Source organism: Lathyrus oleraceus, chromosome 2, assembly GCF_024323335.1.
Source record: "Lathyrus oleraceus cultivar Zhongwan6 chromosome 2, CAAS_Psat_ZW6_1.0, whole genome shotgun sequence".
In the NCBI taxonomy this organism is placed as follows: domain Eukaryota; kingdom Viridiplantae; phylum Streptophyta; class Magnoliopsida; order Fabales; family Fabaceae; genus Lathyrus; species Lathyrus oleraceus.
In genome coordinates this window covers 154161898-154187814 of record NC_066580.1, presented here as the reverse complement: position 1 = coordinate 154187814, position 25917 = coordinate 154161898, and the positions used below count along the sequence as shown (strand labels likewise).

The window sequence follows — 25917 nt, the reverse complement described above, 5'->3', positions numbered from 1 at the left end:
TAAAACTTCTTAAAATCTTTCGGGTTCTCCATCATCGGTAAGAAAAACATACTCGTTTGAGGGGTATCGAACGAAAGGAATTTTATCACGAGTAGAACGCCTAAACTCATTAGAAGCAACCAATTTCTTAACACTTTCAACCTCTTGATCAACCTCATTTTCAACAACGTCTTCCGTAGCACCTACATCAACAATATCATTAAGATTTAAAGCATTATCAACATTCAAACCCATACCTTGATTTTCAATTGGAACATATTCGAAAGTGATAGGGGTAGGAGTAATAGTAGTTTAGTTCGTATCAACCATTTCTTCCTCTTTAAACACCAGATCTTTATTCTCAACTTTGTCGATCGTTACCACTCCAAATATGACTTGGAACATAAAAATTAAAAGGAACACATGAAGTGAGGTTTAAAAGATGTACAACTATGCTCAATGTTTCTCCCCAAAAGTATTTTGACAACTTTGATTGAGAAAGTAAACATTTCACCCTTTCCACCATAGTTTTATTCATTCTTTAGGCTAAACCATTCAGTTTTGGTGTCTTTGGAGGATACTTTTGATGATGTATACTTTTATTTTGACAATAATTGTTGAAAGGTCCAACATACTCTCCCCTGTTATCGGTTCAGATACACTTGAGCTTTTTCCCCTTTTTCTCTTTCAACTGATGCTTGAAACGACTTGAAGGTACCTAACACTTAATATTTCATCTTTAAGGTATAAGCCTGTGTTTTCGAGAATAATACTCAATGAAAGTCATAAAGTAATATGCACCACGAAGTGATTGTGTCTTCATTGGACCACACACATCAGAATGTACTAAATCCAACACTTCCGATTTTCTCTTTGGTTCGGATGACATAAAGGAACTCGCATTTGCTTACCCGCCAAACAATGCGAACACTTTCTCAACTTTTCATTGAAAATACCTTACAACATATTTTTCTTTGCAAAATTCTCAAACCTTTTTCACTCATATTGAAGGTGAGAAAGATATACACAAGAAGGGGGGCTTGAATTGTCTATGTGAAAGTTACTTCTTTTTTCTTAAACTTGTTTCAGAACCTAAGATATAAAGCTCAAATTATCATCCAAGTAAGGGTCTGAATCAGACTAGAGTCTGAACTTAGAGTTTGTTGCACAATGAAATGTAAAAGCATAGGTAAATAAAGATACACACAATATATCACGGTTCCTCTCAAACCGAGAGTAGTCCAGTCCCTTTGCAGCAAAAGAGATATTCATTATAATCAACATATTACATTTTCTCAAACAAACTAGGAAGAGACTTCTACTCAAGCCCTCAAGCAAGATACTTCATTTTCTGAACAACCTATTCAGGACTTCCTTGCTCAATCCCACAGAAAGAGACTTCTTACTCAATCAAACCCTGAAAGATACTTCTGCTCGAGCCCTCAAGCAAGAGATTTCATTGCCTGAACAACCTGTTTGGGACCTCTTGCTCAATTCCTTGAAAAGAAACTTCTTTCTTAATCAAACCCTAAAAGACACTTATTATTATGGCCTCAAGCGTAAGACTTTAATGCTCAATCTAACCAGAAAGATACTTCATTGATATGCTTTCAAGCATGAGACTTTAATGCTCAATCATCAGAAACAGACTTACTTTAAGCATAAAAGCTAGAGTCTTCAGATTCTCTTCACAAAAGAGTCAGGTTTTAACCTTGTGTTTATATGTGTGCTTCTCAGTTACAGAGATACACATAGGTTTAGACTTTTGAGCAGAATACAAATTGATTTCTCCTAAGTGCAGAAGAATGAAGTTTTCATTCTTCTTCTCTTCTTGCACAAATTTTCTTCTTTTTTATGCCTTTCTGTTTTGTTGATCTTCTTGATCATATTCACATATTCTTTCTTCAAGTCATATGTGAATACGTATCACTCAACTCTCGCACACTTAACCATTCTGGTTATATTTCCCATTTTATGTGTGTTTCTTTCACCTGTGTTTTCTATGTAACACAATCTCTCGCTCAACCCATTTTGTGAACTGGTATCATAACTTTGTGAACATATTCATGTATTCTTCTACCCCCATTCATTATGTATATGGTTGTGCATTCGAATGTCTTCAATCTTCTTATTATATAGATGATGAGAATAGATCCGTTAAAGATTGAAAATACCCATGCTACAAGTAGTCGTTGAAGGTCTTTAGCTAAAGTACGTAAAATGAACTATAAACTTAGCTATCATAAAGATGTTGAGAGGAGCAAAGTAGAGTTTAAATTAATTGGAGAGATAAGATCATGACAATTTTACTTTTTGCTTGATTATACATAAAGTAGTGTACTCTGTTATCACGTGATCTTTTTAAGATAACTTATGACTGAAGATTTCTTATAGACGTTTGTTGAAGCTTTATTTGAGTCATTGTTATCTTTATACTTATCTTCCTTAATTATAGGCGTTTTATATAATTAGTTAAAGCATGAGCAAAAGTTAAAGTATGTCTTCAAAACCTGGTTGGAATGAGACTTCAGAGTCTTGAGTACACAGGTTCCGAATCTTGCCTTGATCAGAGTCTTTATCAGAACTAATTTGGATGAACACTTTCAGAGTTGTTAACTTGATATTAACAAAATTCCTTTGAAGCAGAATCTTCAGAACTGCTAATGAAGTTTGTCCAGAAGTTCCAGAGTTATTCGTTATGACAATGTTTGTTTGCTTCAAATGACTCTAGTATTCAGAACCTTGTTGATCTCCGAATTTAATTAAGATTATGTTGATCATCTGAAAGACTTGAGTTGACTCTTCAGAGTCTGAAGGCTTGGTTTTGATCCTTCGGATTTAGAATAACTTTGCTTCTCTTTAATGATTCTTCTAAGCGATTAACTTGATTTCTATCAAGGTTAATGTCTTTTGATCTTGCACACTTGATCAACCATTAGTAAACCCTATTTTTCTTAAAATATTATGTTATCATCAAAACCTTTTAAGAGTATTAACAAATCTTATTTAAACAATCTCCCATTTTTTATGATGACAAATAAATGTATTTAAGAACAATGGATGATGATTTAATTAACACAGTCTAACATCAGAGTCTGAGGTTTGTAAGCTCCCCCTAAGTTAGACAATCCATTAGGATGAGGTTTGTAAGCTTCCCCTAAGTCGGACAATTCATTAAGACGAGGTTTGTAAGCTCCCCATAACTCCTTATCTATGTTAATTGAATCTTATAATTACAATCAACAAATTCTAACATCAGGGTCTGAGGTTTGTAAGCCCCCCTGAGTTTGACAGACTTTAGGTTGAGGTTTGTAAGCTCCTCCTTTAGCCCGACAGTTCATTAACGTAAGGTTTGCAAGCTTTCCCTAAGTCCTGTATTTGTTAATTAAATTAATCATTAAATCCCAATAAGATAAATTACTCAAAAATAAATTGTAGCATATAACACATAGGTTGTTTGGTCAGAAACTGTTTTGTTCAGGTTTTGATGCTTGTAAAAATGCATCAATCTCTTCTTAAATACTCTATGCATTTTCTCCCCCTTTGTCATTATCAAAAAGATTTTTTAAAATAAAGATAAAAACAATAAAACTGAGAAAAATAAAATGAAATTTAAACTAGTTTAAATGCACATAATTTTGAAAGAGTTTAAAACATTGAAAATTTTGAAACAGTTAAAAACCAATTCAAAGGATTAAAAAAATTCTCAAAAGAAGAAGAAGATTTAAAGATTTTTCAAGAATCTGAGTGGGAGGATAGTTAACGAAAGAAATTCTTTACTTATTTTGATAAATCACTATTGTTTAAGTTTTCAAGAAGTTATTATGATCCAATATGACATGCTTAAATAGTGATTGACTATGAAAATTTCCAAGACCAAAATTTTAAACCACACAAGGATGATTGATCTTCCATACTCTTATTATAAAAGCAAAGAATCATTTCAATTTATAACTCAAGCCACATTAGACATCTTACTCCATCAAACCAAAAGGACTCATTAGCAGATAAATATTCTACCTCTCATGTCTCAGAAGCAACCCAGGTTCAAGAGGAAGAGACCTCTAAGAAGACACCTGAACAGAAGAACAAGTTTTCTTTCATCAAGCTCAAGGTTTTAAAGATGATTAAAAATATCTTGTAATTAAGTACTGTAATCAATCTTTTGATTAATGAAATTTTTTACCAATCTCTTTATCATATCATTATATAGTCATAATCATTTCTGACAGAGGAAACTGATAAAGAAGTATCAGAGTCAAAACAAAACAGAGAAGACTAAATAAACAAATTCTTTTAACATAATGACTTTCAATATATTCATTTATTGGAGATGATTTACAATTCATACAAACAAAAATCAAGAATCATATCATAAACATTACATCTAAAGAATCTAACTAAAAAGAAAAGAAAAGAACAAAAGATAAACTTAAGGACACGCTGTTTGCCGAAGTTAAACAAAAGGCAGATCCTGAAGCTGGACATTAGAAGAATTTTCATTATCCCGATTATTCTTTCTAAAAACACTAAAACACTGTCTTCCTTGTTTTCAGTCAAGGAAAGCCTTAACTGAATGGTTGGAGTGTCTGTTATGTGTATTTCCCTCTTTTTTTACCCCCATTTACCTTCCAAACATCCTCTTATTTATAGGTCTTCGTATCCTTGCTTGACTCTCCATATTCTACATAAATACTTCTGTCAATAACGTCCCACGTCCTTATAATTTCCATGTAATATTTGCCTCTTCACTAAGTATAACTCCCCTGCTTTCATACCCTAATTTTCAACCATAAGATGCCACCATCATTTGTATCATTTGCATGACATCTAACATCTTTGCATTACTAACCTATTGAAAATACAAGAAGATTTTCTACTTTGTTTGTATTAAGCTAGGGTTTTGCACCAAGAGCTTTCAAAGATTGATCAATCAATACTTGGCATGAGTTTCAACATTTCAAACTCCTCATCCTTCCTAAGTGATCAAGTGACTTCCATCAACAAGAATCAAGTTCAAGATCATTCCATCTCAAATTCATCAAGGCCAAAGTTCATCTGATACCCTCAACAAGGGTTTTGACCCAAAGTTAACTAGTTGACTTTTTAGCCAAGGCATGATCCCAAAGCTTGAAGTGTGGTTCAAAGACTGCCCAAGAGATCCCATCCATTAAAGATTGCAAGAATTGGATTCATCTGATACAAAGTCAACTGAGGCAAAGTCAAAGTTTGACTTTTGACATTTTTGGTCAACCATGGACTTCTCAACTCAAGGATAATGAAAATATGGTTGATGAATGCATTTTATCAAGAGAAAACAAGAAATTGGAGGTTACTTGCAAAAAGGGCAAGATTTGGTTTTGTAAATTTTTCTAAGTTATGAAAAAAATACATGTTTAAGGAGCCAACTTTCCAAGTTGATAACTTCCAATCCAAGCAACCATTTTCTTTTCTCCAAAGATCAAATGAACTCTATATTCCCATACTACAACTTTGTCCTTGATGATTGATTCCCAAAAAATGCAAGGATTTCAAGTTAGGAAGCCATGAAGTTGGTACCATAAAGTTGAAACACTTATAAAAAATTTCAACCAAATCTTCCTTCAAAAAGTGACTTACTTGATCATCATTTTCACCATGATCCATATTGATTAAAGGAAAACTCCCAACATTAAAGTTGTAGAGGATGGACTTACCTTTCCAAAAAGTACAAGAGCATGAATCATCATCATATTTTAGCTAGGAGTTTCGAAGAGACGATGTTGGCTCTCCAAATCTAAATTTTGAGTCATTTTCATGGAAAGTTCATCACACAACCTTGAGCCAAAGCTACATAATCTTACTTTGCAGGCTATCTTGCTTCTAAATCTCACCTTAATCGGAAGATTACACAAACCCTTGGTGCATTACACAAGGGATTGAGCCATTAACCAACTCTTGATGCCATATTTGGAAGGTTTTGCAAAAAGCTTCATATCCTTTTTGATAAAGAACAACTTTTCCAACCACTCTTGCATTGAGCTTCAAACTTGTTTCTCCTAATCACACTTAACCTATAAACAAAAAAGAAACATCATAAACCTCAAGAAAAGTACCTCTAAACTTCTCCTTTCACTCCACCTTTTCATCATGATCCATTATGTATTTTAATGCAAAATGAAACCAAGTCACCAAACTAGCATTCCAATTGAACCAAGATTTATTTCTGCAAGTTACATGAACCATATGGATCCTCTATAAATAGAGAGCCAAGACTCATAACTAAACACACCAGAATTGGCACAAAAACTCCATTTTAGCAAATTCTCCAAACCTCAAACTTCCAAATTCCATTGTGCTTGTGTTTTCTCCAAATCAACACTTCAAACAACTTCAAAACATCCACCAGAAGTTGTCCAAACACTTGAACAACTTCTGTAACAACGTTACCAACATCTTCTAAATCACATTTTCATAACTTGTAACTTGATTTGGAAAGGAAGAACCAAACACTCTATACTCAAACCACACATTCAAACACCTTCCTTGAGGTGTAAGGATTTTGTTCAGATTATAAATCACATATGGAACACCCCTATTTCAAAATAAGGTTTTCATTTTTGAGGTATGTACTCATTTCTTCAATTTATGATTTAAGGCACCATTTTGCAGCATTCTTGTTACCATTTCACTTGCCAAGATGTGAGGAACAAAACCCCTATGATCATTGGTCTTAACGGTGATGTTTGAAATTTAATTTTAAATTTAATTTTTAGGGTTCATATGCATTTTGTTTGATTTATGGAGATTTATGAAAAATAAATGAAATTGGTTAATACCATTAGATTCCTTGCAAAATTCTAAGCAATTTTGGTCTTTACAACTTTTGATTTCGTTAAGAATTGAGAGAGTTAGGGTTTTGAGAAGTTGTGAAAATGGTGGAAATGGTGGACTACGGGATGAATGAGGAAGATGAAGTTTGGATCTATTTTTAAAATTTAAAAGTGACTTTAATATATATTTTAATTGATGTAATTTAATACATGAATTGACATTGCGCCCTAGTGGTAAAATAGTGGGTTGTTAAGTCTCTTGCATGCATAAGGTTTGGGGTTTGAATCCCCCTTGCCCCAGACTTTTGTTTCTTTTATTTGTTTACATCTTTTGTATTCAGCCTTAATATATTATGTATCACACACATCATGCTAGCATGACCTAGTGTGTGCCCAAATACCTAGTGTAGATGTTTTTGATTGACTGCATTTTATGTTAAAACACTTACTGTACATAGATGTCTTAACTGATGTCATGACATGCTTAAGTAGTATGCTGCAGGATTAGCTAATACAGGATTTACTGGATGTCAAACTGAATGTTATAACATTCATTCATGACAACATTTTCTGGATGTCAAAGTGAATGTTATGACATTCATCCCTGACAGCAGATGCTAATGTATAGGCTAATTTTTCTGTTATGTTTCAGTATTTATCTCAGGCTGATTTTCAGGAAACTAACAGTTGTGCTAAAATTAAGAGACCTAGCATATAGCCTTTTTGTTAGCACCCTAATATGTGGAAATTAGGTTAACTTGCTTAACCCTAATTTTATGAAATTCAAGTTCAAGGCCCAAGTACTGCATTATAAAAGGATGGCAATCCTACTTTCAGCAACTTAGTGATTTGAAGCGTGACGAATTCAATATATCATTATATACCATTGTTGTACTTTCATTGTGTCTGAATTAGGTTTTACTTGTGAGCCAAGCAATTATCACCTAGATGATTGCATTGGATTAGGGTGTTTATTGAGTTATAATTGTTGTGTCACTCTAAGCTTTTAAGCGTGAGTGATGTGTTTCTTGATTAAAGCTTTTAAGCACAATCAAGAGTTGTTTCAAGTATATCTTCACCACTGACTTTAAAATTCTTAATGGTTGTAATCACTGTTGTGATTGAGGGGGAGTGAGTAGGTACTCAGGTCTTAGTTTAGATTGAAATTGCATTGGGTAGGTCTTAAGTGATAGGATTAAACTGGTGGTTTAAGTCCTGAATTAATACCTCTTATAGTGGATTTCCTCCCTGGCTTGGTAGCCCCCAGAGTAGGTGTGTTTGTCACCGAACTGGGTAAACAATTCTCTGTGTCATTTACTGCTTTTTACATTTACTTTCTGCATACATTACCTGTCTCCGCAAAATTAGATGTCATAACATCCAGTGTGACATCGATAGTCTGTTACTAGAATTTCAATTGGTATCAGAGCAGGCACCCTGCCTGTTAGTTTCTGGGTGAGATCTAGGGACGTTAGTTTCTAGTACCATGGACAAGGATGTAGGATTCTTAGATAGACCACCCATGCTGGATGGTTCTAACTATGATGACTGGAAACCTCGTATGATAGCCTTCTTGAGGTCTCTGGATAGCAAAGTCTGGAGAGTTGTCAACACAGGATGGGAACATCCAACGAAGACATGTAAAGATGGAATCATTATGCAAATTCCTGAAGAAGAGTGGGACAAAGAGCAAGAGGCATTAGTCCTTGGAAACTCTAAGGCTTTGAATGCACTGTTCAATGGGATAAATAAGAACATTTTCAGACTGGTGCATCACTATGAACTGGGTAAAGAAGTTTGGGATACTCTCAAAACAACTCATGAAGGTACCTCCAAGGTAAGGATGTCTAAACTCCAGATTCTGGCTACTAAGTTTGAAAAACTAAGGATGAAAGAGGATGAGACTATTCATGACTTCCACATGAATATTCTTGAAATTGCCAACACTTCTGGAGGCTTAGGAGAGAAAATGTCTGAAGAAAAACTTGTAAGAAAGATTCTCAGATCATTGCCCAAGAGATTTTCCATGAAGGTTACTGCTATAGAAAAGGCTCAAGATATCTGCAATATGAAGGTTGATGAGCTTATTGGTTCTCTCCAAACTTTTGAAATGGGCTTGAGTGAGAATGTTGAAAAGAAAAACAAAAGCATAGCTTTTGTATCAAATACTGAAGAGGATTCAGAAGAAGGAAATATTGGAGGTGATGAAAGTATATCAGAAGCTATAGCCATGCTTGGAAGACAGTTCAACAAGTTCATAAAGAAGACTTATCAAAAAGGTAGACCAAATGTCAAGAACACTTCATCTGACATCAGTAGAAGATCAAAATCTGAAGAAAAGTCCAACCAAGGCAAGGAAATCCAGTGTCATGGATGTGAAGGTTTTGGAAACATTAGATTTGAATGTCCTACCTTCCTCAAGAAGCAAAAGAAGGGACTATCTGTCACCTGGTCTGATGGAGACTCTGAGAGTGAATCAGAAGGAGAATCTGCAAAACATGTCACTGCACTAACTAGTGCATGTGCCTCTGATGATGACTCAAGTGGAGATGAACTTACATTTGATGAACTTGTTGCTTCATATAAAGAGTTATGTGTCAAAAGTGCAGAAGTGTGTCTACAAGGAGAAAAGCAGAAGAAACTTATCAAGGTGCTGGAAGCTGAGAAGAAGAAGCATCTGACAGTCATAGATGATCTAAATGGTGAGATAACCTTGTTGACCTCTAAGCTAGATCAAATGACAAAATCCATCAGAATGCTGAATAAAGGAACTGACACTTTGGAAGAAATTCTAAAGGTGGGACAGAAATCAGGAACCATGTCTGGTTTAGGCTTTGTTAAGGAATCCTCATCTGAATTCAAAAGCTCAAAGGCTGAAGTTCAGAAAATCAAGCAGAAGTCACAACCAATGTCACAACATCATGGAAATAGGAGGATTAACCATCAAAAGAAGAAATTTCAAAGATGGAGATGCCACTACTGTGGAAGATTTGGTAACATAAAACCCTTCTATTACAGGTTGCATGGTTATCCTAACCAGACCCCTCAAGTCAGACCTAAGCAGAAGGTACCTAAGCACAATGCCCCTATCAAGAAACAACAATGGGTTGCTAGAATAGCTCACACATCTCTAAGGGCATCTACCAAAGAAGACTGGTATTTTGATAGTGGTTGCTCAAGACATATGACTGGGATGAATAACTTATTGGTAGATATACAACCTCATACTACCAGTTATGTGACCTTTGGTGATGGAGCTAAAGGAAAAATCAAAGGTGTTGGTATGCTGGACAGTCCTGGAGTTCCAAAACTGAATAATGTGTTGTTAGTAAAATGACTAACTGCTAATCTCATCGGTATAAGCCAGCTATGTGATCAAGGCTTCAATGTACAGTTCACTAAGGAAGAATGTGTTGTGACAAATGGAGAAAATAAGGAATTTATGAGAGGATCCAGATCCAAAGATAACTGCTATCTATGGGAACCTAATGTCTCAAACTACTTATCAATGTGCTTCTTAGCCAAGGAAGAAAAGGAAGTGAAGTTGTGGCATAGAAGACTTGGACATCTTCATTTAAGAGGAATGAAGAAGATCATATCCAAGGAAGCAGTTAGAGGAATCCCAAAGCTGCTTATTGATGAAGGAAAAGTCTGTGGAGAATGTCAGGTTGGCAAGCAAACCAAGATGTCACATCCTAAGCTTGGACTTCCTACAACATCCAAAACTTTGGAACTTTTGCACATGGACTTAATGGGACCTATGCAGGTTGAAAGTCTTGGTGGGAAGAGATATGCTTATGTGGTTGTTGATGACCATTCCAGATACACATGGATAAGCTTCATCAGAGAAAAATCAGATGCATTTGATGTCTTCAAAGATCTATGCATAAGACTCCAAAGAGAAAAGGATAGTTGTGTTATCAGAATAAGAAGTGACCATGGAAAGGAGTTTAAAAATCCCAAGTTTGATGATTTCTGCTCATCTGAAGGAATAAGTCATGAGTTTTCCTCACCTATTACTCCTCAGCAAAATGGAGTAGTTGAAAGGAAGAACAGAACTATTCAAGAATCTGCTAGAGCTATGATTCATGCAAAGAAGCTTCCCATGCACTTTAGGGCTGAAGCTATGAATACAGCTTGCTATGTTCACAACAGAGTTACCTTGAGAAAGGGAACCTCTTCCACTCTGTATGAAATATGGAAAGGCAGAAAACCTACTGTGAAGTACTTTCATATCTTTGGAAGCAAATGTTACATTCTTACAGATCGTGAACAGAGAAGAAAAATGGACCACAAAAGTGATGAGGGTATATTCCTAGGATACTCTACTAACAGCAGAGCATACAGAGTTTTCAACTCCAGAACTAATGTCCTGATGGAATCCATAAATGTTATTGTTGATGATAAAGATGAAGAATCCAATGTCATAGAGGATGTTGGAACATTCCTTGAGACTTCAACAGAAAATGTACAGGATACTCCTCCTGGACTTGAGTTAGAAGCATCCAACAAGGTGCCTTCTATCAGGATTCAGAAATACCACCCTAAGGATCTTATCATAGGAGATCCCAATAGTGGTGTGATTACCAGATCAAGGGAGAATAGCTCAAATTCCGGCTTTGTATCCAAGGTTGAACCTAAAAATGTGAAAGAAGCTCTGACTGATGAATATTGGATCAATGCTATGGAAGATGAACTGGAGCAGTTTAAAAGGAATGAAGTATGGGAGTTAGTTCCAAGACCTGAAGGGACTAACATCATTGGTACCAAGTGGATTTACAAGAACAAGTCTGATGAGAAAGGAGTAATCACTAGGAATAAAGCAAGACTAGTGGCACAAGGGTATACTCAAGTTGAAGGGGTTGATTTTGATGAGACTTTTGCACCTGTTGCAAGACTTGAGTCAATAAGGTTGTTGTTAGGTGTTGCCTGCATTCTGAAGTTCAAATTGTTCCAAATGGATGTGAAGAGTGCCTTTTTAAATGGCTACTTGAATGAAGAAGTCTATGTGGAACAACCTAAAGGGTTCAGTGATCCTAATCTACCAAAACATGTGTACAAGTTGAGGAAAGCTCTGTATGGATTGAAGCAAGCTCCTAGAGCTTGGTATGAGAGGTTGACTGAATTTCTGACTACTAATGGTTACAGAAAAGGAGGGATAGATAAGACTTTATTTGTGAAGGATGAAGATGGAAAAATCATGATTGCCCAAATATATGTGGATGATATTGTCTTTGGTGGAATGTCAGATAGAATGGTGAAACATTTTGTTAACCAGATGCAATCTGAATTTGAAATGAGTTTGGTTGGGGAATTGACTTATTTTCTTGGACTGCAAGTTAAACAGATGGAAGATTCTATGTTTCTCTGCCAAAGCAAATATGCCAAGAACATAGTTAAGAAGTTTGGTATGGATAATGCTAGTCACAAAAGAACTCCTGCACCTACTCATTTAAAATTAACTAAAGATGAAGGAGGTTCTAGTATTGATCAATGCTTGTATAGAAGCATGATAGGTAGCCTACTATATCTAACTGCTAGTAGACCTGATATTGCCTATGTAGTTGGTGTGTGTGCTAGATACCAAGCAGAACCCAAAGTGAGTCACTTAAATCAAGTCAAGAGGATTCTCAAGTATATTAATGGGACTTGTGATTATGGTATGCTCTACTCTCATGGCTCTGAGCCTATCTTATCTGGGTATTGTGATGTTGATTCGGCTAGGAGTGCTGATGACAGAAAAAGCACATCAGGAGGATGTTTCTTCTTGGGAAACAATCTCATATCCTGGTTCAGCAAGAAACAGAACTGTGTATCATTATCCACTGCAGAAGCTGAGTACATAGCAGCTGGAAGCAGTTGTTCCCAACTGGTATGGATGAAACAGATGTTGACTAAGTACAATGTCACTCAGAATGTCATGACATTGTTCTGTGACAATCTCAGTGCCATCAACATTTCAAAGAATCCTATCCAACACAGCAGGACCAAACATATTGACATTAGACATCACTTCATAAGAGATCTGGTAGAAGACAAAGTGATTACCTTGGAACATGTGGCAACTGAACTACAACTTGCTGACATATTTACAAAGGCTTTGGATCCTACTCAGTTTGAAAATTTAAGGGGCAAGTTGGGAATATGTCTTTCTGAGGAATTATAGCAACTAAGGATGTTAGAAATTTACTGTTTAATATTTCAAATTATTAAACAATTGAAAGTGTGCTCTGATTGGTCAACAGATAATAGTTATTTCACTTGCAACAAGTGTTACTTCTTCCACTCTTTCAACTTCCATTCACGCAAGCATCCTCTCAGAGAAATTTTTCATTTCGTCTCTAAGATACTCATCATGTCTCAACAATCCAACTCTTCTCCTTCCAAGAACATGCCTTGTTCTCCTAGCGATGAACCAAGCAACCCTAACAGAGAAGATCCTGTTGTTGACTCTGTGAATACCCCACATGCAAGAAGACCTAAAGAAACTGTATCAGGCTTCTCCTCATCCATCGTTTTTGAGGAACGAACCAAAGAAGGTTCCAGGTATGTTCACAATGCCATTGCCAATATAGTGACTAGAATACTGTCTGGAAATCATGAGGTCCCTGGGGTTTCCATTCCCTTAAACACTATTGAACCTGATACTGTTGTTGATCAAGAAAATACTGAGTCTTTAGGAAAGAACATCTCTGATGATGTTGAGAAAACTGATGCCCATAAGGAGTCAAATGTTGACAAACCCTTAGATAATGTGGCTGGTGAGGAAGTTCATGTCACTCATGATGTCAGTGACAACCCTAACTGTGAGGCTGAAACAGTAGACCTAGAGGAATTTTATGATAATGAGTTGTTGTCCTCTGTCCTCCCTAGCATAGCCAAAAGGGTTAGGACTAGGAGAGAAAAGAAAACTGTGGCTCAAAGGTCCCCCAGAAAGAAGATTGATGTTCCAACCTCTTCCAAGACAACGGTGGAAGTCGAGAGTTCCCTCAAGAGGAAAGTTCATGGTCCAACCAAATCTTGGAGCAAAGTGGTGCCCAAGAAAAAGAAGACCAAGTTTGTTGTTGTTGAGTCTGGCTTTGGAAAAGGAATTAGCTCAGAATGTCCTAGACTGTAAGGATATTATGGATCTTATTCAAGAGGCTGGTTTAATGAAGACTGTGACTCAGTTTTCAAAGTGCTATGAGATGTTGGTAAAGGAATTTATTGTTAATTTGTCTAAAGAATGTGCTGATGGCAAGTCTAAGGAATTCAGGAAAGTGTATGTGAGAGGCAAGTGTGTAAATTTCTCTCCTTCAGTGATCAACAAGTATTTGGGAAGGCCTGATGAAGCTCAACCTAAGCTTGAGGTGACTGACAACAAAATCTGTCAAGTCATCACTGCTAATCAGGTAAGGAAGTGGCCTCTCAAAGGAAAATTGGTGGCAAGTAAACTGAGTGTCAAGTATGCAATGCTGCACAAGATTGGAGCTGCTAACTGGGTGCCCACCAATCATAAATCTACAGTTGTTGTAATGCTTGGAAAGTTTATATATGCTGTTGGAACCAAAGCCAAATTTGACTATGGCTCCTATATTTTTTATCAAACTTTGAAGCATGCAGGAAGCTTCAGTGTGAAGGGTCCTATAGCCTTTCCTTCTCTCATATGTGGTATTGTTTTGAATCAGTTTCCAAACATCTTAACTGAGAATGATTCTGTGAAGAAAAGAGACAGCCCTATGTCTTTCAATCATAAGCTGTTCCTAGGTACCCATGTCCCTGACATTGTCATGACATCAGGTGAGACATCACGTGTAAGCAATCAGCCAGGTAAAGCTGCTGTCATTGCAATGCTCAAAGAAACCTGTAGGGAATTAGAGGCAAGGAAGCTGAACTTGGAAAAATTGATTAGCTCTTTGGAGATGAATGAAGGTGATGTACTAGCTGATGGTGGAGAATTTGGTGAAGCTGCTGCTATTGCAGAAGAAGCTGAAAGACAAGGTGAAGAGGGAGAAGTAGATGCCAAACCTGATGATGGCACAAATTATGATGCTGACTCTGAGTCAGATGACTAGAACATTTCTTGTGTTTATGATAATTGCTTGTATTTTTATTTTTTTGGTCTGTAATATTAAGTGTTGCTTTGGCAACATTTTTGACAAAAAGGGGGAGCAACACTTGTACCCCAGGACAACAGATTTCTCTTGTGCTGCTGCTGTTTGAAGTTTAACTTCTATGTTTGCTAAGTGTATTAGCTAATTTGATTCTCTGCTTGGATGTGTGCTTTCTGCTGCTGTGAACTCTGTTGTGATGCCAAGTTGTTTTAGCCAAAAATTTGCCAAAGGGGGAGTTTGTAGATGTTTTTGATTGGCTGCAATTTATGTTAAAATACTTATTGTACTTAGATGTCTTGACTGATGTTATGACATGCTTAAGTAGTATGCTGCAGGATTAGCTAATACAGGATTTACTGGATGTCAAACTGAATGTTATGACATTCATTCATGACAGCATTTTCTGGATGTCAAACTAAATGTTATGACATTCATCCCTGACAGCAGATGCTAAAGTATAGGCTAATTTTTCTGTTATGTTTCAGTATTTATCTCAGGCTGATTTTCAGGAAACTAACAGCTGTGCTAAAATTAAGAGACCTAGCATATAGCCTATTTGTTAGCACCCTAATGTGTGGAAATTAGGTTAACTTGCTTAACCCTAATTTTATGAAATTCAAGTTCAAGGCCCAAGTACTGCATTATAAAAGGATGGCAATCCTATTTTCAGCAACTCAATGATTTGAAGCATGAAGAATTCAATATATCATTATATATCATTGTTGTACTTTCATTGTATCTTGAATTAGGTTTTACTTGTGAGCCAAGCAATTATCACCTAGATGATTGCATTGGACTAGGGTGTTTATTGAGTTGTAATTGTTGTGTCACTCTAAGCTTTTAAGCGTGAGTGTTGTGTTTCTTGATTAAAGCTTTTAAGCATAATCAAGAGTTGTTTGAAGTATATCTTCACCACTGACTTTAAAATTCTTAATGGTTGTAATCATTGCTGTGATTGAGGGGGAGTGAGTAGGTACTCAGGTCTTAGTTTAGATTGAAATTGCATTGGGTAGGTCTTAAGTGATAGGATTAAACTGGTGGTTTAAGTTATGAATTAATACCTCTTATAGTGGATTTCCTCCCTGGCTTGGTAGCCCCCAGAGTATGTGTGTTTGTCACCGAACTGGGTAAACAATTCTATGTGTCATTTACTGCTTTTTACATTTACTTTTTGCATACATTACCTGTCTGCGCAGAATTGGATGTCATAACATCCAGTGTGACATCGATAGTCTGTTACTAGAATTTTACCTAGTGTTTTAGCCTACAACCACCTGGTCAAGGGTTCAAACCCCCTTGGCCACACTTTCCTTATTTTTTATGATTTTCTTCACATCTTCATGCATTTATTTCTATATGCAAAATTAATTTTTTTTGGAATGATTTTTTGCACACTTGTTATTTATCCCCTCTATTTTATGAATCCACAAAAAATACCAAAAAATAATATTTATTTTGACCATTTTTATTAGGTAGAAAACTAATGCATTTTATGTTGTTTTTAGGCCTTTTAATGGATTTTCTTTTATTGTCTCCTTGTTCTAAGTGATCATAGATGTTTGTGTGATAAATGTATATTTGTTTAGGTCTTGTTTGATGTTGGTAGCATTTTGTTTGCTTAAACATGATCATATTATGAGCATTATACCACGATTAAATGACCTTGCTTTAAAATATTAGTGTTTGATTATTTAGGTGAAACTTAGGGTTTTGTTTAGATGAATCTTTTGAAGCAACTTGATGCATGATTAGGGTTTCCACTTAAGCTTGGTATTATCATGAAATTTGATTCAAGTTTAATGTTTATTTTGTGAAGACTTATAATGTGATGCATGTTTGACCTAAATTGTTTCATGATGTGTTTACCATGTACCAATGAATGCCTTTATAATGTCAAATATGATTTTGTATTCACCATCAATATGTTGTGTCTTGTGATGTTATGTGAAACTTCATCAAGTCTTTTTTATGTTTATCTTAATGGCTAAAAACCATGATCAATATTGTCATCCATACCTCACTCACATTGTGATTGCCATTGTATTTAGCCATATTTTGTGCCTTAATGTTAATGCATGTTCAACCTTGTTATTATTTATATCCAAGGGGAAGGAATCATGACATTCTTGCCATTTTGCATGTGTGTGTTCATTTGAATCCTATACAAATTTGCTTCCCCTTAATACAAAACTTCTAGATACAATCTTAGGTTCCCCTCAATGTAAACCTTAGGATTCTCTCTCTCTCTCTCTCTCTCTCTCTCTCTCTCTCTCTCTCTCCTTTTTATAACCACTTTCATAACAAACTTTGACCTAAGTCATTATTTTCCCTTTTCTTTCTTAATCAAATGCTTTAAAACACTTAAGAATATTCAAAGATCTTTCCATAAGACCTAAAAAATATAAACTTAATTCAAACACTTTTGCCACTTTGGGGTTTCCATGTTTAAAACCTTTTCATAAAAGGATTAGACATGAGTCATCCCTAATTGAGATTTAAATCTCCTACGCCATAACACTGTTGAGATTGATATTGATTCTTTTCCATTTGGAAGAGGTATGTGGCATACTTGTTGATTCTATATCCAAGTGAGAGCCCTTCTTTCAATTTGATGCAAAGATCTATCTTCCACATGTTTGTGGTGGTTTAAAAGTGAGTTTTCTCCTTAATATGATAATTTGTCTCTTGAAGACTTGTGGGTATCTTGAAGACGAAGGTTGAAGGTGGAGTTCTCAACACCCTGGTACAGTTTTATAAACCACTCTACCATTGCTTCACATTTCCAGACTACCAGCTGATGCCTACTCTAGAAGAATACTCTTATTGGTTTGGTTTGCCAGTCTCTGAAAAATTACCATTCAGTGGTTCAGAGAAGACCCCTACACCAACAGCTATTCCAGAAGCACTTCACCTAGAAACGTCTGTTGTGAAGGCCAAATTCATTACAAAAGGAGGTATTCTAGGTCTAACCTTTAGATTCCTGATGGAGAAAGCCTTTGTCTTTGTAGAAGTAGATAATAGAGATGCTTTTGAAGCCATTTTTTCTCTACTCATTTATGGAATTATGCTCTTCCCAAACATTGATAACTTTGTGGAATTTAATATCGTACGGATCTTCTTAATTGGTAACCCAATACCCACATTACTTGGAGATACCTACCATTCTGTCCATCACATGACTAAGAAAGGTGGTTGAACCATTCTTTTTTGTGAACCTCTCTTATATAAGTGGTTAATTCTAACTTACCCGGATCCAGGCTCTTCAGGGAGAATCCACAGAAGCTCAGATGGTCTCAGAGGTTCATGTCCATTGATCAAGGGAATATACATTGGTATGACCCCTCCTATGATGTTGAAGTAATTATTGACAATTATGGTGAATTTCCTAATGCACCTCTCCTTGGTGTACATGGGGGAATTAACTACAAACCCATCCTTTCCAGACGCCAGTTAGGATATCCTATGGCAGATAAACCTGATAACCTTATGTTGTCAGGTTTCTTTTACCTCCACGAAGAAGAGAGTTCCAGTTTGAAGGATATAATCATACATTCTTGGCGCAACATTCACAGGAACAGAAAAGGCCGATTATGAAGAAAGAATTGTGTTACTTTTGAGCCCTACACCCAATGGGTTTATGCTAGAGCCAGTGAACTTAAGATGCCATATGCTCCTGAGAAGCCCTCATTCCCTTATGTTATAACATCATCATCCACCATTCCTATTGATAATAGGGAGGAGTTTCAAGAAATTTTGGCTATGTTGAAATTAGAAAGAGACACTTGGGAAGGCAAGTACCATGTCTTGAATGATAAGAAGATGAAGATGAAGCAATAACTAAATGAGAAAGATGATTTGATTGAGATTCTGGATCAACAAGCTATGAAGAAACAAGAGGAACAAGAACGTTTACTTCTCTCTAAAGTCCAACCATTTCATGAGTACACCAGCATACCTCCCACCTCAGGTGCTTGGAAGGGAATCATCGACAAGCATATGATCGAGAACGCTTAGCTAAAGAGGTAGAAGAGGAAGCATTAGCCAGCAACAGGACCTTCTACAAATGGGATTCCTTAGGACTCATAGACTTAGTTGTTTTCCTCTTGTATTGTTTAGGATCGTTGAAATTGTATTTCATCCTTTGTAATCCCTCAATTGTTTAATAAAAATAGGTTTTTGTTCAGCTTATACCAACTTTTGTCTCTATAATATTTGCAATAAATTATTGAGTTTCTTAAAAATTAAAACTCATCTTTTGCATCTGCATATCGTGCATCATTCAAGCACAAGTTCCTGCATTTCAAGAAACCTACACGTGTGTTCTCCCTCCAATAGTCAAACTAAATCACCAGTACAATACTCGACCAATCGCCGGAGAAGGATGAGTCAGCTTGAACAAGAAAATAAAGAGCCCAGGGAGGAAGTAATCACCTTGAAAGACAGTTTGGAAATGCTTACTGCTATGATGGAGTCTTTGATGGATGCTCAGAATCAGTCATCAAATATTTCTCAAGATCCAGTGCAATGAACAACAATCTCTGAGAATGTCTCGATGCCTATTCTAGTGGCACCCGTCAATGATCAACAATATCACATGCCACCCGGTTTCCCTTGGGGCATGCCTCACTGTTATATGCCAACTAGATACCACCCTCAAAACGCTGAAGCTCCAATAGTGACTGTTGTGATGTATGTACCTTCTCCTGTGGTGCATACGACTCATTATAATGAAGAAAACGTTTATCACGCGGCTCCAAGCGAAGTTGTGGGAGTAGATGAAATGTTAGAGGGATTTCAAGACCAGTTCTTAGAAATGCAAATGGAAATCAACGCTCTTCGAGGTAAAGATCTTTTTGGCAAGACCGCTTCCGAACTCTGCTTGGTTCCTAATGTTCAAATTTTGCCCAAATTCAAAGTACTAGACTTCGATAAATACAAAGGAAATTCATGTCCTCAAAGTCATTTGGTGATGTATGCTAGGAATATGTCCACTCAGACTGACAACCATCAACTTCTGATCCACTACTTTCAAGACAGTTTAACTGGTGTCGTTCTTAAGTGGTACATGGGCTTAGACAACGCGAAGATTCGTTCTTTCAATGACCTTGGTGAAGCTTTTGTTCGTCAATACAAATATAATATAGATATGGCTCTGGACAGAGATCAACTCCGGGCAATGTCTTAGAAAGACAATGAGAGTTTCAAGGAATATGCTTAAAGGTGGCGTAGAATTGCTGCACATATTTGCCTTCCACTTGAAGAGAAAGATATGACTAAAACCTTTTTGAAAACTCTGAGTTCATTCTACTATGACTGTATAATCGCTAGTGCACCTAGTGATTTCACCGAGATGGTAAACATGGGTATGCGACTTGAGGAAGCAGCCAGAGAGGGACGTTTGACTAAGGAAGCCGGTGCTTCTAGTCATGTTAAGAAATTCACCAATAATTTCTCCAAGAAGAAAGAATCGGATGTTAGTGTCATTTCATATGGCAGACAAAGAAGAAAGTATCAACATGTTATAGTCGTTTCACCAGTCATTAGTCCACCAATGGTAGCGCAATGTTTCAGCCACAACTCTCGCATCAACATCAACAACAGTATCCTCAATAACATCAGGAACAACTACATGTTCAACAACAACCATCAAATCAACAACATCAATAACCTCCACAATAGGCTCACTCTCAATTCAACAATCAAAATCATTTTTAAAAAAGGCCACGGTTTGATCCTATCCTAATGTCATATGTAGAATTGTTTCCGGCGCTGCTAGCTAAAAATCATGTCTATACAAGGTCTCCACCACCCGTGCCAAAGGACCTTCCCTATTGGTACAAGGCAAATCAATTTTGTGCTCACCATCAAGAGGCACCAGGACACAACATTGAAAATTATTTTGGTCTAAAGTCAAATGTTCAGAGGCTCATCAAGAGTGGTATCCTTTCATTTAAGGATATAAACCCCAATGTTCAAGTTAATCCTCTACCGCAACATGGTTCAGCCTCAGTTAACATGGTATATGGTTGCCCGGGAAATTTCCGGATCTATGATGTACGGTTGTTGGGCGAGAACTTAGTAAAGAAACACGCCAGATATAACAAGAATGGTTTTATGCCTCCACATAATTATGCCGCTTGCAGGGTCCTCTGTTCTAGGAACTCTCAAACATGCCTAACTGTTGTAACGGATCTCCAGGATCAAATGGTCCAAGGTTACATTGTAGCCTACCAAGCCAGAGATTATAATCAGGTCAATATGGTCAATAGTGACAATGAAGTGAATGTCATAGTTCCTCAGTTCAACGACTCCGAGCCTATACAAATTACTTATGACAGTCGGAGGACTTCTATGACTCCTCTGGTCATTAACTTAACGGACCCAGTTCCATACTAGTCTGATAAAGATGTGCGTTACAAGTATAATTCTATGATGACTAAGAATGGAAAGGAGGTTCCTTTACCCTCCATTATTAACGCTGCTGATGTAAGTAGGGTCATAAGGAGTGGGCGTATATTTGCAAAAAGGACTGAGGATGTCGCAACAGGAAAGCAGGCTCATGTTGAGATCCCTTTTGAACCGGTTGGCCAATTTGACAGCGTGAATCCAAAAAGTGATGACGATGAGGTGTTGAAGATCATCGGGAAAAATGAATACAATATGGTGGAACAATTACTATATGTACCTTCCAAGATATCTGTGTTATCTTTGTTGGTGAACTTTGAGGCTTACCTTGAAGCTTTGCAGAAAGTCTGAGAACAAGCCTATGTAGACCATGATGTGACGATCATACAATTTGATGGTATCATCGCTAACATCACGGCCTACAACAAATTGAGTTTCAGTAATGAAGAGCTCCCCGAAGAAGGAAGAAATCATAACATGACACTAAATATGTCAATCAACTGTATAAGTGACTCTTTGTCAAGTGTGTTAGTGGATACAAGCTCGTCTCTCAATGTAATTCCGAAGTCGACACTTTCTAGACTTTCTTTTCAAGGTGCTCGTAGAAAGATTAGTGGGACTATTGTCAAAGCTTTTGATGGTTCCAGAAAAATAGTCACTGGAGAAGTCAACCTTCCTATGACCATCGAACCTCATACTTTCCAGATAACCTTCCAGGTGATGGACATGGAAGTTGTGTATAGTTATTTATTGGGTCATCCTTGAATCCATGAAGTTGGGGTAGTCACTTCCACTATGCATCAAAAGCTTAAATTTGTGAAGAACGGGAAGCTAGTGACAGTCTGTGGGGAGCAAGCAATGGTTGTGAGTCACTTATCATCTTTCTCTTATCTTGAACCTGAAGAATCTGTTGGAACTCAATTCCAAGCCCTTTATTTGATTGACAAAGATGTCAAGGGAGGAGTATCCATCTCTTCATTCAGGGATGCACAACGACTAGTAAATGATGGTATAAACGATGGTTGGGGAACAATTTTGGATCTCCCAGAAAACAAACACCGAGAGGGTTTAGGCTTTTCTTCTACTTCTAATAATATTGCAGAAGGAAGTAAATCTGTCTATTCAATCAAAGAAACTTTCCATAGTGGAGGGTTCATCAATCCTACTTTTCCATAAGTTAGTGCCATCACTTAGGATGATGATTCAGCATGGGAACCATACTGCGACGATCCTGAATACGATCTCGAGGCAGAAGATGTATATGTGCCTTTCCACTTTCCTCAGCATAGAGTACTTGAATATATCCTTGGGTCAGAAGACGAAGTAGATGAAGCCAATTCCATCGTGGAAGACAAACCTAAAGATGTTCCGACCAACTTCATAGCCCACAGAGTGATTCGCCAAAACTGGATCTCTGTTGATGTTCCTGTTGTTGTTCACATTTCAAAGTAATAATTTGTTGTTTGTTTTCTTTTCAAAAATTCCTTTCGTTATGCCTAAGGAGAAAGTGATAATGTTTGGGCTTGTGTTTCAAGAATTAAATCAATGAGAATGTTATTTTGTTTCCGGACATGGCGATCAAAATCAAAGAGGAAGTGAAAAAGCAGATTGATGCAGGTTTCCTTGTCACATCAGAGTATTTGCAGTGGTTGGCCAACATTGTGCCAGTTCCCAAGGACGGGAAGGTTTGCATACGCATTGACTACTGAGATATAAACAAATCCAGTCCTAAGGATGACTTTCCTCTGCCACACATTGACATGTTGGTTGATAGCATGACCAAGTTCAAGGTCTTATCTTTCATGGATGGATTTTCTGGTTACAATCAAATCAAAATGGCACCCAAATATATGGAGAAAACAACTTTTATTACACCTTAGGGTACATTTTGCAACAGAGTATTGCCTTTCGGCTTGAAGAATTTTGGTGCCACCTATCAACGAGCTATGACTACTCTTTTTCATGACATGATGCATAAAGAGATTGAAGTTTATGTAGATGATATGATAGCAAAATCAAAGACCGAGGAAGATCATGTTGAGTATATTTCAAAACTGTTTTAGTGTTTGAGAGAATACAAACTCTGTTTGAACCCAAACAAATGCACCTTTGGGGTCCGATCAGGAAAGATCTTAGACTTCATCTTCAGTCAAAAGGGTATTGAAGTTGATCCCGACAAGGTTAAAGCCATTCAGGAAATGCTAGCACCTCAAACAGAAAAGTAGGTGAGGGGATTCCTTGGACATTTGAACTACATTTCAAGGTTCATATCTCATATGACTTCTACTTGTGCTCCCATTTTTAAGCTCCTCTAAAAGGATCAGGGTTGTGTTTGGATGGATGATTGTCAAAAATCCTTCAACAGTATCAAATAATATTTGCTAGAACCTCATATCTTGTTCCCGCCAGTTGAGGGAAGACCATTAATTATGTATCTGACTGTGCTAGAAGAATCTATGGGTTCTGTCTTGGGTCAATAGGATGAAACAGGAAGAAAAGAGTATTCCATATATTATTTGAGCAAGAAATTTACTGACTGCGAGTACCGATATTCCATGCTAGAGAAAACTTGTTATGCTCTAATTTGGGCTGCCAAGCGTCTCCATCAATATATGATGAATCACACAACTTGGTTTAATCCAAGATGGATCCAATTAATTATATCTTTGAAAATCCTACATTGACCGGAAGAATTGCTCTTTGGTGTAGCGGTAAATTCGTGACCATCAAGCTATGGATAAACTTGAGGTCAATAAAACCAGAGTTGTCATCGCACTTTTATTGTTTCCAAAGGAAAAGGGAAAAGTACGAACAAAACCCAAAGATAAGAAGTTTTCATATCAAAACTAATAAAAGGCTAGAGATTACAGGTAAGGGGGTTGGTTACACATAGGGAAGGTGTTAGCAACCAAAGTGTCTTAGGTACTCCTAGGTAGCCCTTATTGTGTGCATATGTTTTTTATGTAAATTATGTTTGATAAAATATAGAGTGGGAGGATGAGAAAAGAATTCATTGATTATATTTTTGTGTTTGACAAGACCTTTGCTTTTATGCCTGCGTACCAACATAAAAATGAGGGATCAAAACCCCGTAATTCGTGGTAAAAATTTCAAAGAAGTTGGTGAATTGATTTTTAACAAAAATTTAAATAAAAAGGCACAAAAATGCCAAGGATTTAAATGGAATTGTTAGTTCTTTATGTCTTTTGAAATTTTAAGTCAATATGGTTAAGTTTATTTACAGGTTTGATTTTAAGAAAATAGTTTTAAAAAATTCAATGGCATAAGGCCAAAGTTTCTTATCATAAAATATGTCTAAGTTTGAAATCACAAGAAAATAAAGTTTTTGAAAGGAGGTAGAGTTTTTATGAAATTAAAGAAGTGGGTAGAGATGAAGAGACTACCCTAAGCAAAAATTAAAAGTTAAGAGTTGAAAAGATCTGACTAATGGGATGCAATCCAACATACAAGAATGTCATATAGAAACCCATTTCCTTTAGAATTTAACAAGAAATAAGTAATAAGCAATAAGAAATATCCAAGCATCATGTGAAGACCAAGGCATCAAATAAGGATAGTCATATCGTCCAAGCAAGCAATCCAATAGCTAGCAGTCTTCAGTATCTTCCAATGTATCAGATGAAATATTCCTCGATCAACTCAGAACAAACATCAGACATAAACAATGATAACAATATAAACATTAAGCACAAAGATAGAGTAGCAGATGAATCAAAAGGGCATCCAAGGTCTTGCATCAGATGAAGGCATAGTTAAAGATAGTTCAGTCTCAGATGTTGGCATTGGCGAAGTCCTTTGGCATAGGGAATGTTGCCTAGTTTTAAGTCCAGAAGTTCAGATCAAATGTCAACAGTCCAACCAAATGTTTCTTAGCTTTTTTGTTATTATTAGGTGTTTTTAGGTCCTAAGACCACAAACAAAACAAAAGACAAACATACAATATATACAATCACAAGATATGACTCAAATGAGCAAAGTGAAAAGGACTTAAAACATAAACAAGTTGTATGAAATGTAAATGGAAATGAATGATAAAGATACTGAAATTTAAATTGCATAAAGTAAATGACTTGAAAATAAAACAACATTAAAACATGTCTAAGTTTGAAATCACAAGAAAAGAAAGTTTTTGAAAGGGGGGAGAGATTTTATGAAATTAAAGAAGTGGGAGGAGATGAAGAAACTACCCTAAGCTAAAATTAAAAGTTAAGAGTTGAAAAGATCTGACCGATGGGATGCAATCCAACATACAAGAATGTCATATAGAAACCCATTTTCCTTTGGAATTTAACAAGCAATAAGTAATAAGCAATATCCAAGCATCATGTGAAGACCAAGGCATCAAATAAAGATAGTTATATCATCCAAGCAAACAATCCAATAGCTAGTAGTCTTCAGTATCTTCCAATGTATCAGATAAAATATTCCTTGATCAACTCAGAACAAACATCAGACATAAACAATGATAACAATATAAACATTAAGCACAAAGATAGAGAAGCAGATGAATCAAAAGGGAATCCAATGTCTTGCATCAGATGAAGGCATAGTCAAAGATAGTTCAGTCTCAGATGTTGGCATTGGCGAAGTCCTTTAGCATAGGGAAT

At 36.4% G+C, this 25917-nt stretch overlaps 2 protein-coding genes across 2 annotated transcripts; both read left to right on the top strand.

Moving 5' to 3' along the window:
- Positions 1-13146: 13146 nt before the first annotated feature.
- On the top strand, positions 13147-14845 carry LOC127122379 (uncharacterized). Its single transcript, XM_051052720.1, has 2 exons — positions 13147-13791; positions 13880-14845. Exons 1-2 carry the CDS (start codon positions 13147-13149, stop codon positions 14843-14845), a joined length of 1611 nt encoding a protein of 536 aa, XP_050908677.1.
- A 4591-nt stretch (positions 14846-19436) lies between these two features.
- Positions 19437-21280, top strand: LOC127122378 (uncharacterized). Its single transcript, XM_051052719.1, has 3 exons — positions 19437-19945; positions 20105-20484; positions 20640-21280. Exons 1-3 carry the CDS (start codon positions 19437-19439, stop codon positions 21278-21280), a joined length of 1530 nt encoding a protein of 509 aa, XP_050908676.1.
- The last annotated feature ends 4637 nt before the right edge of the window (positions 21281-25917 follow it).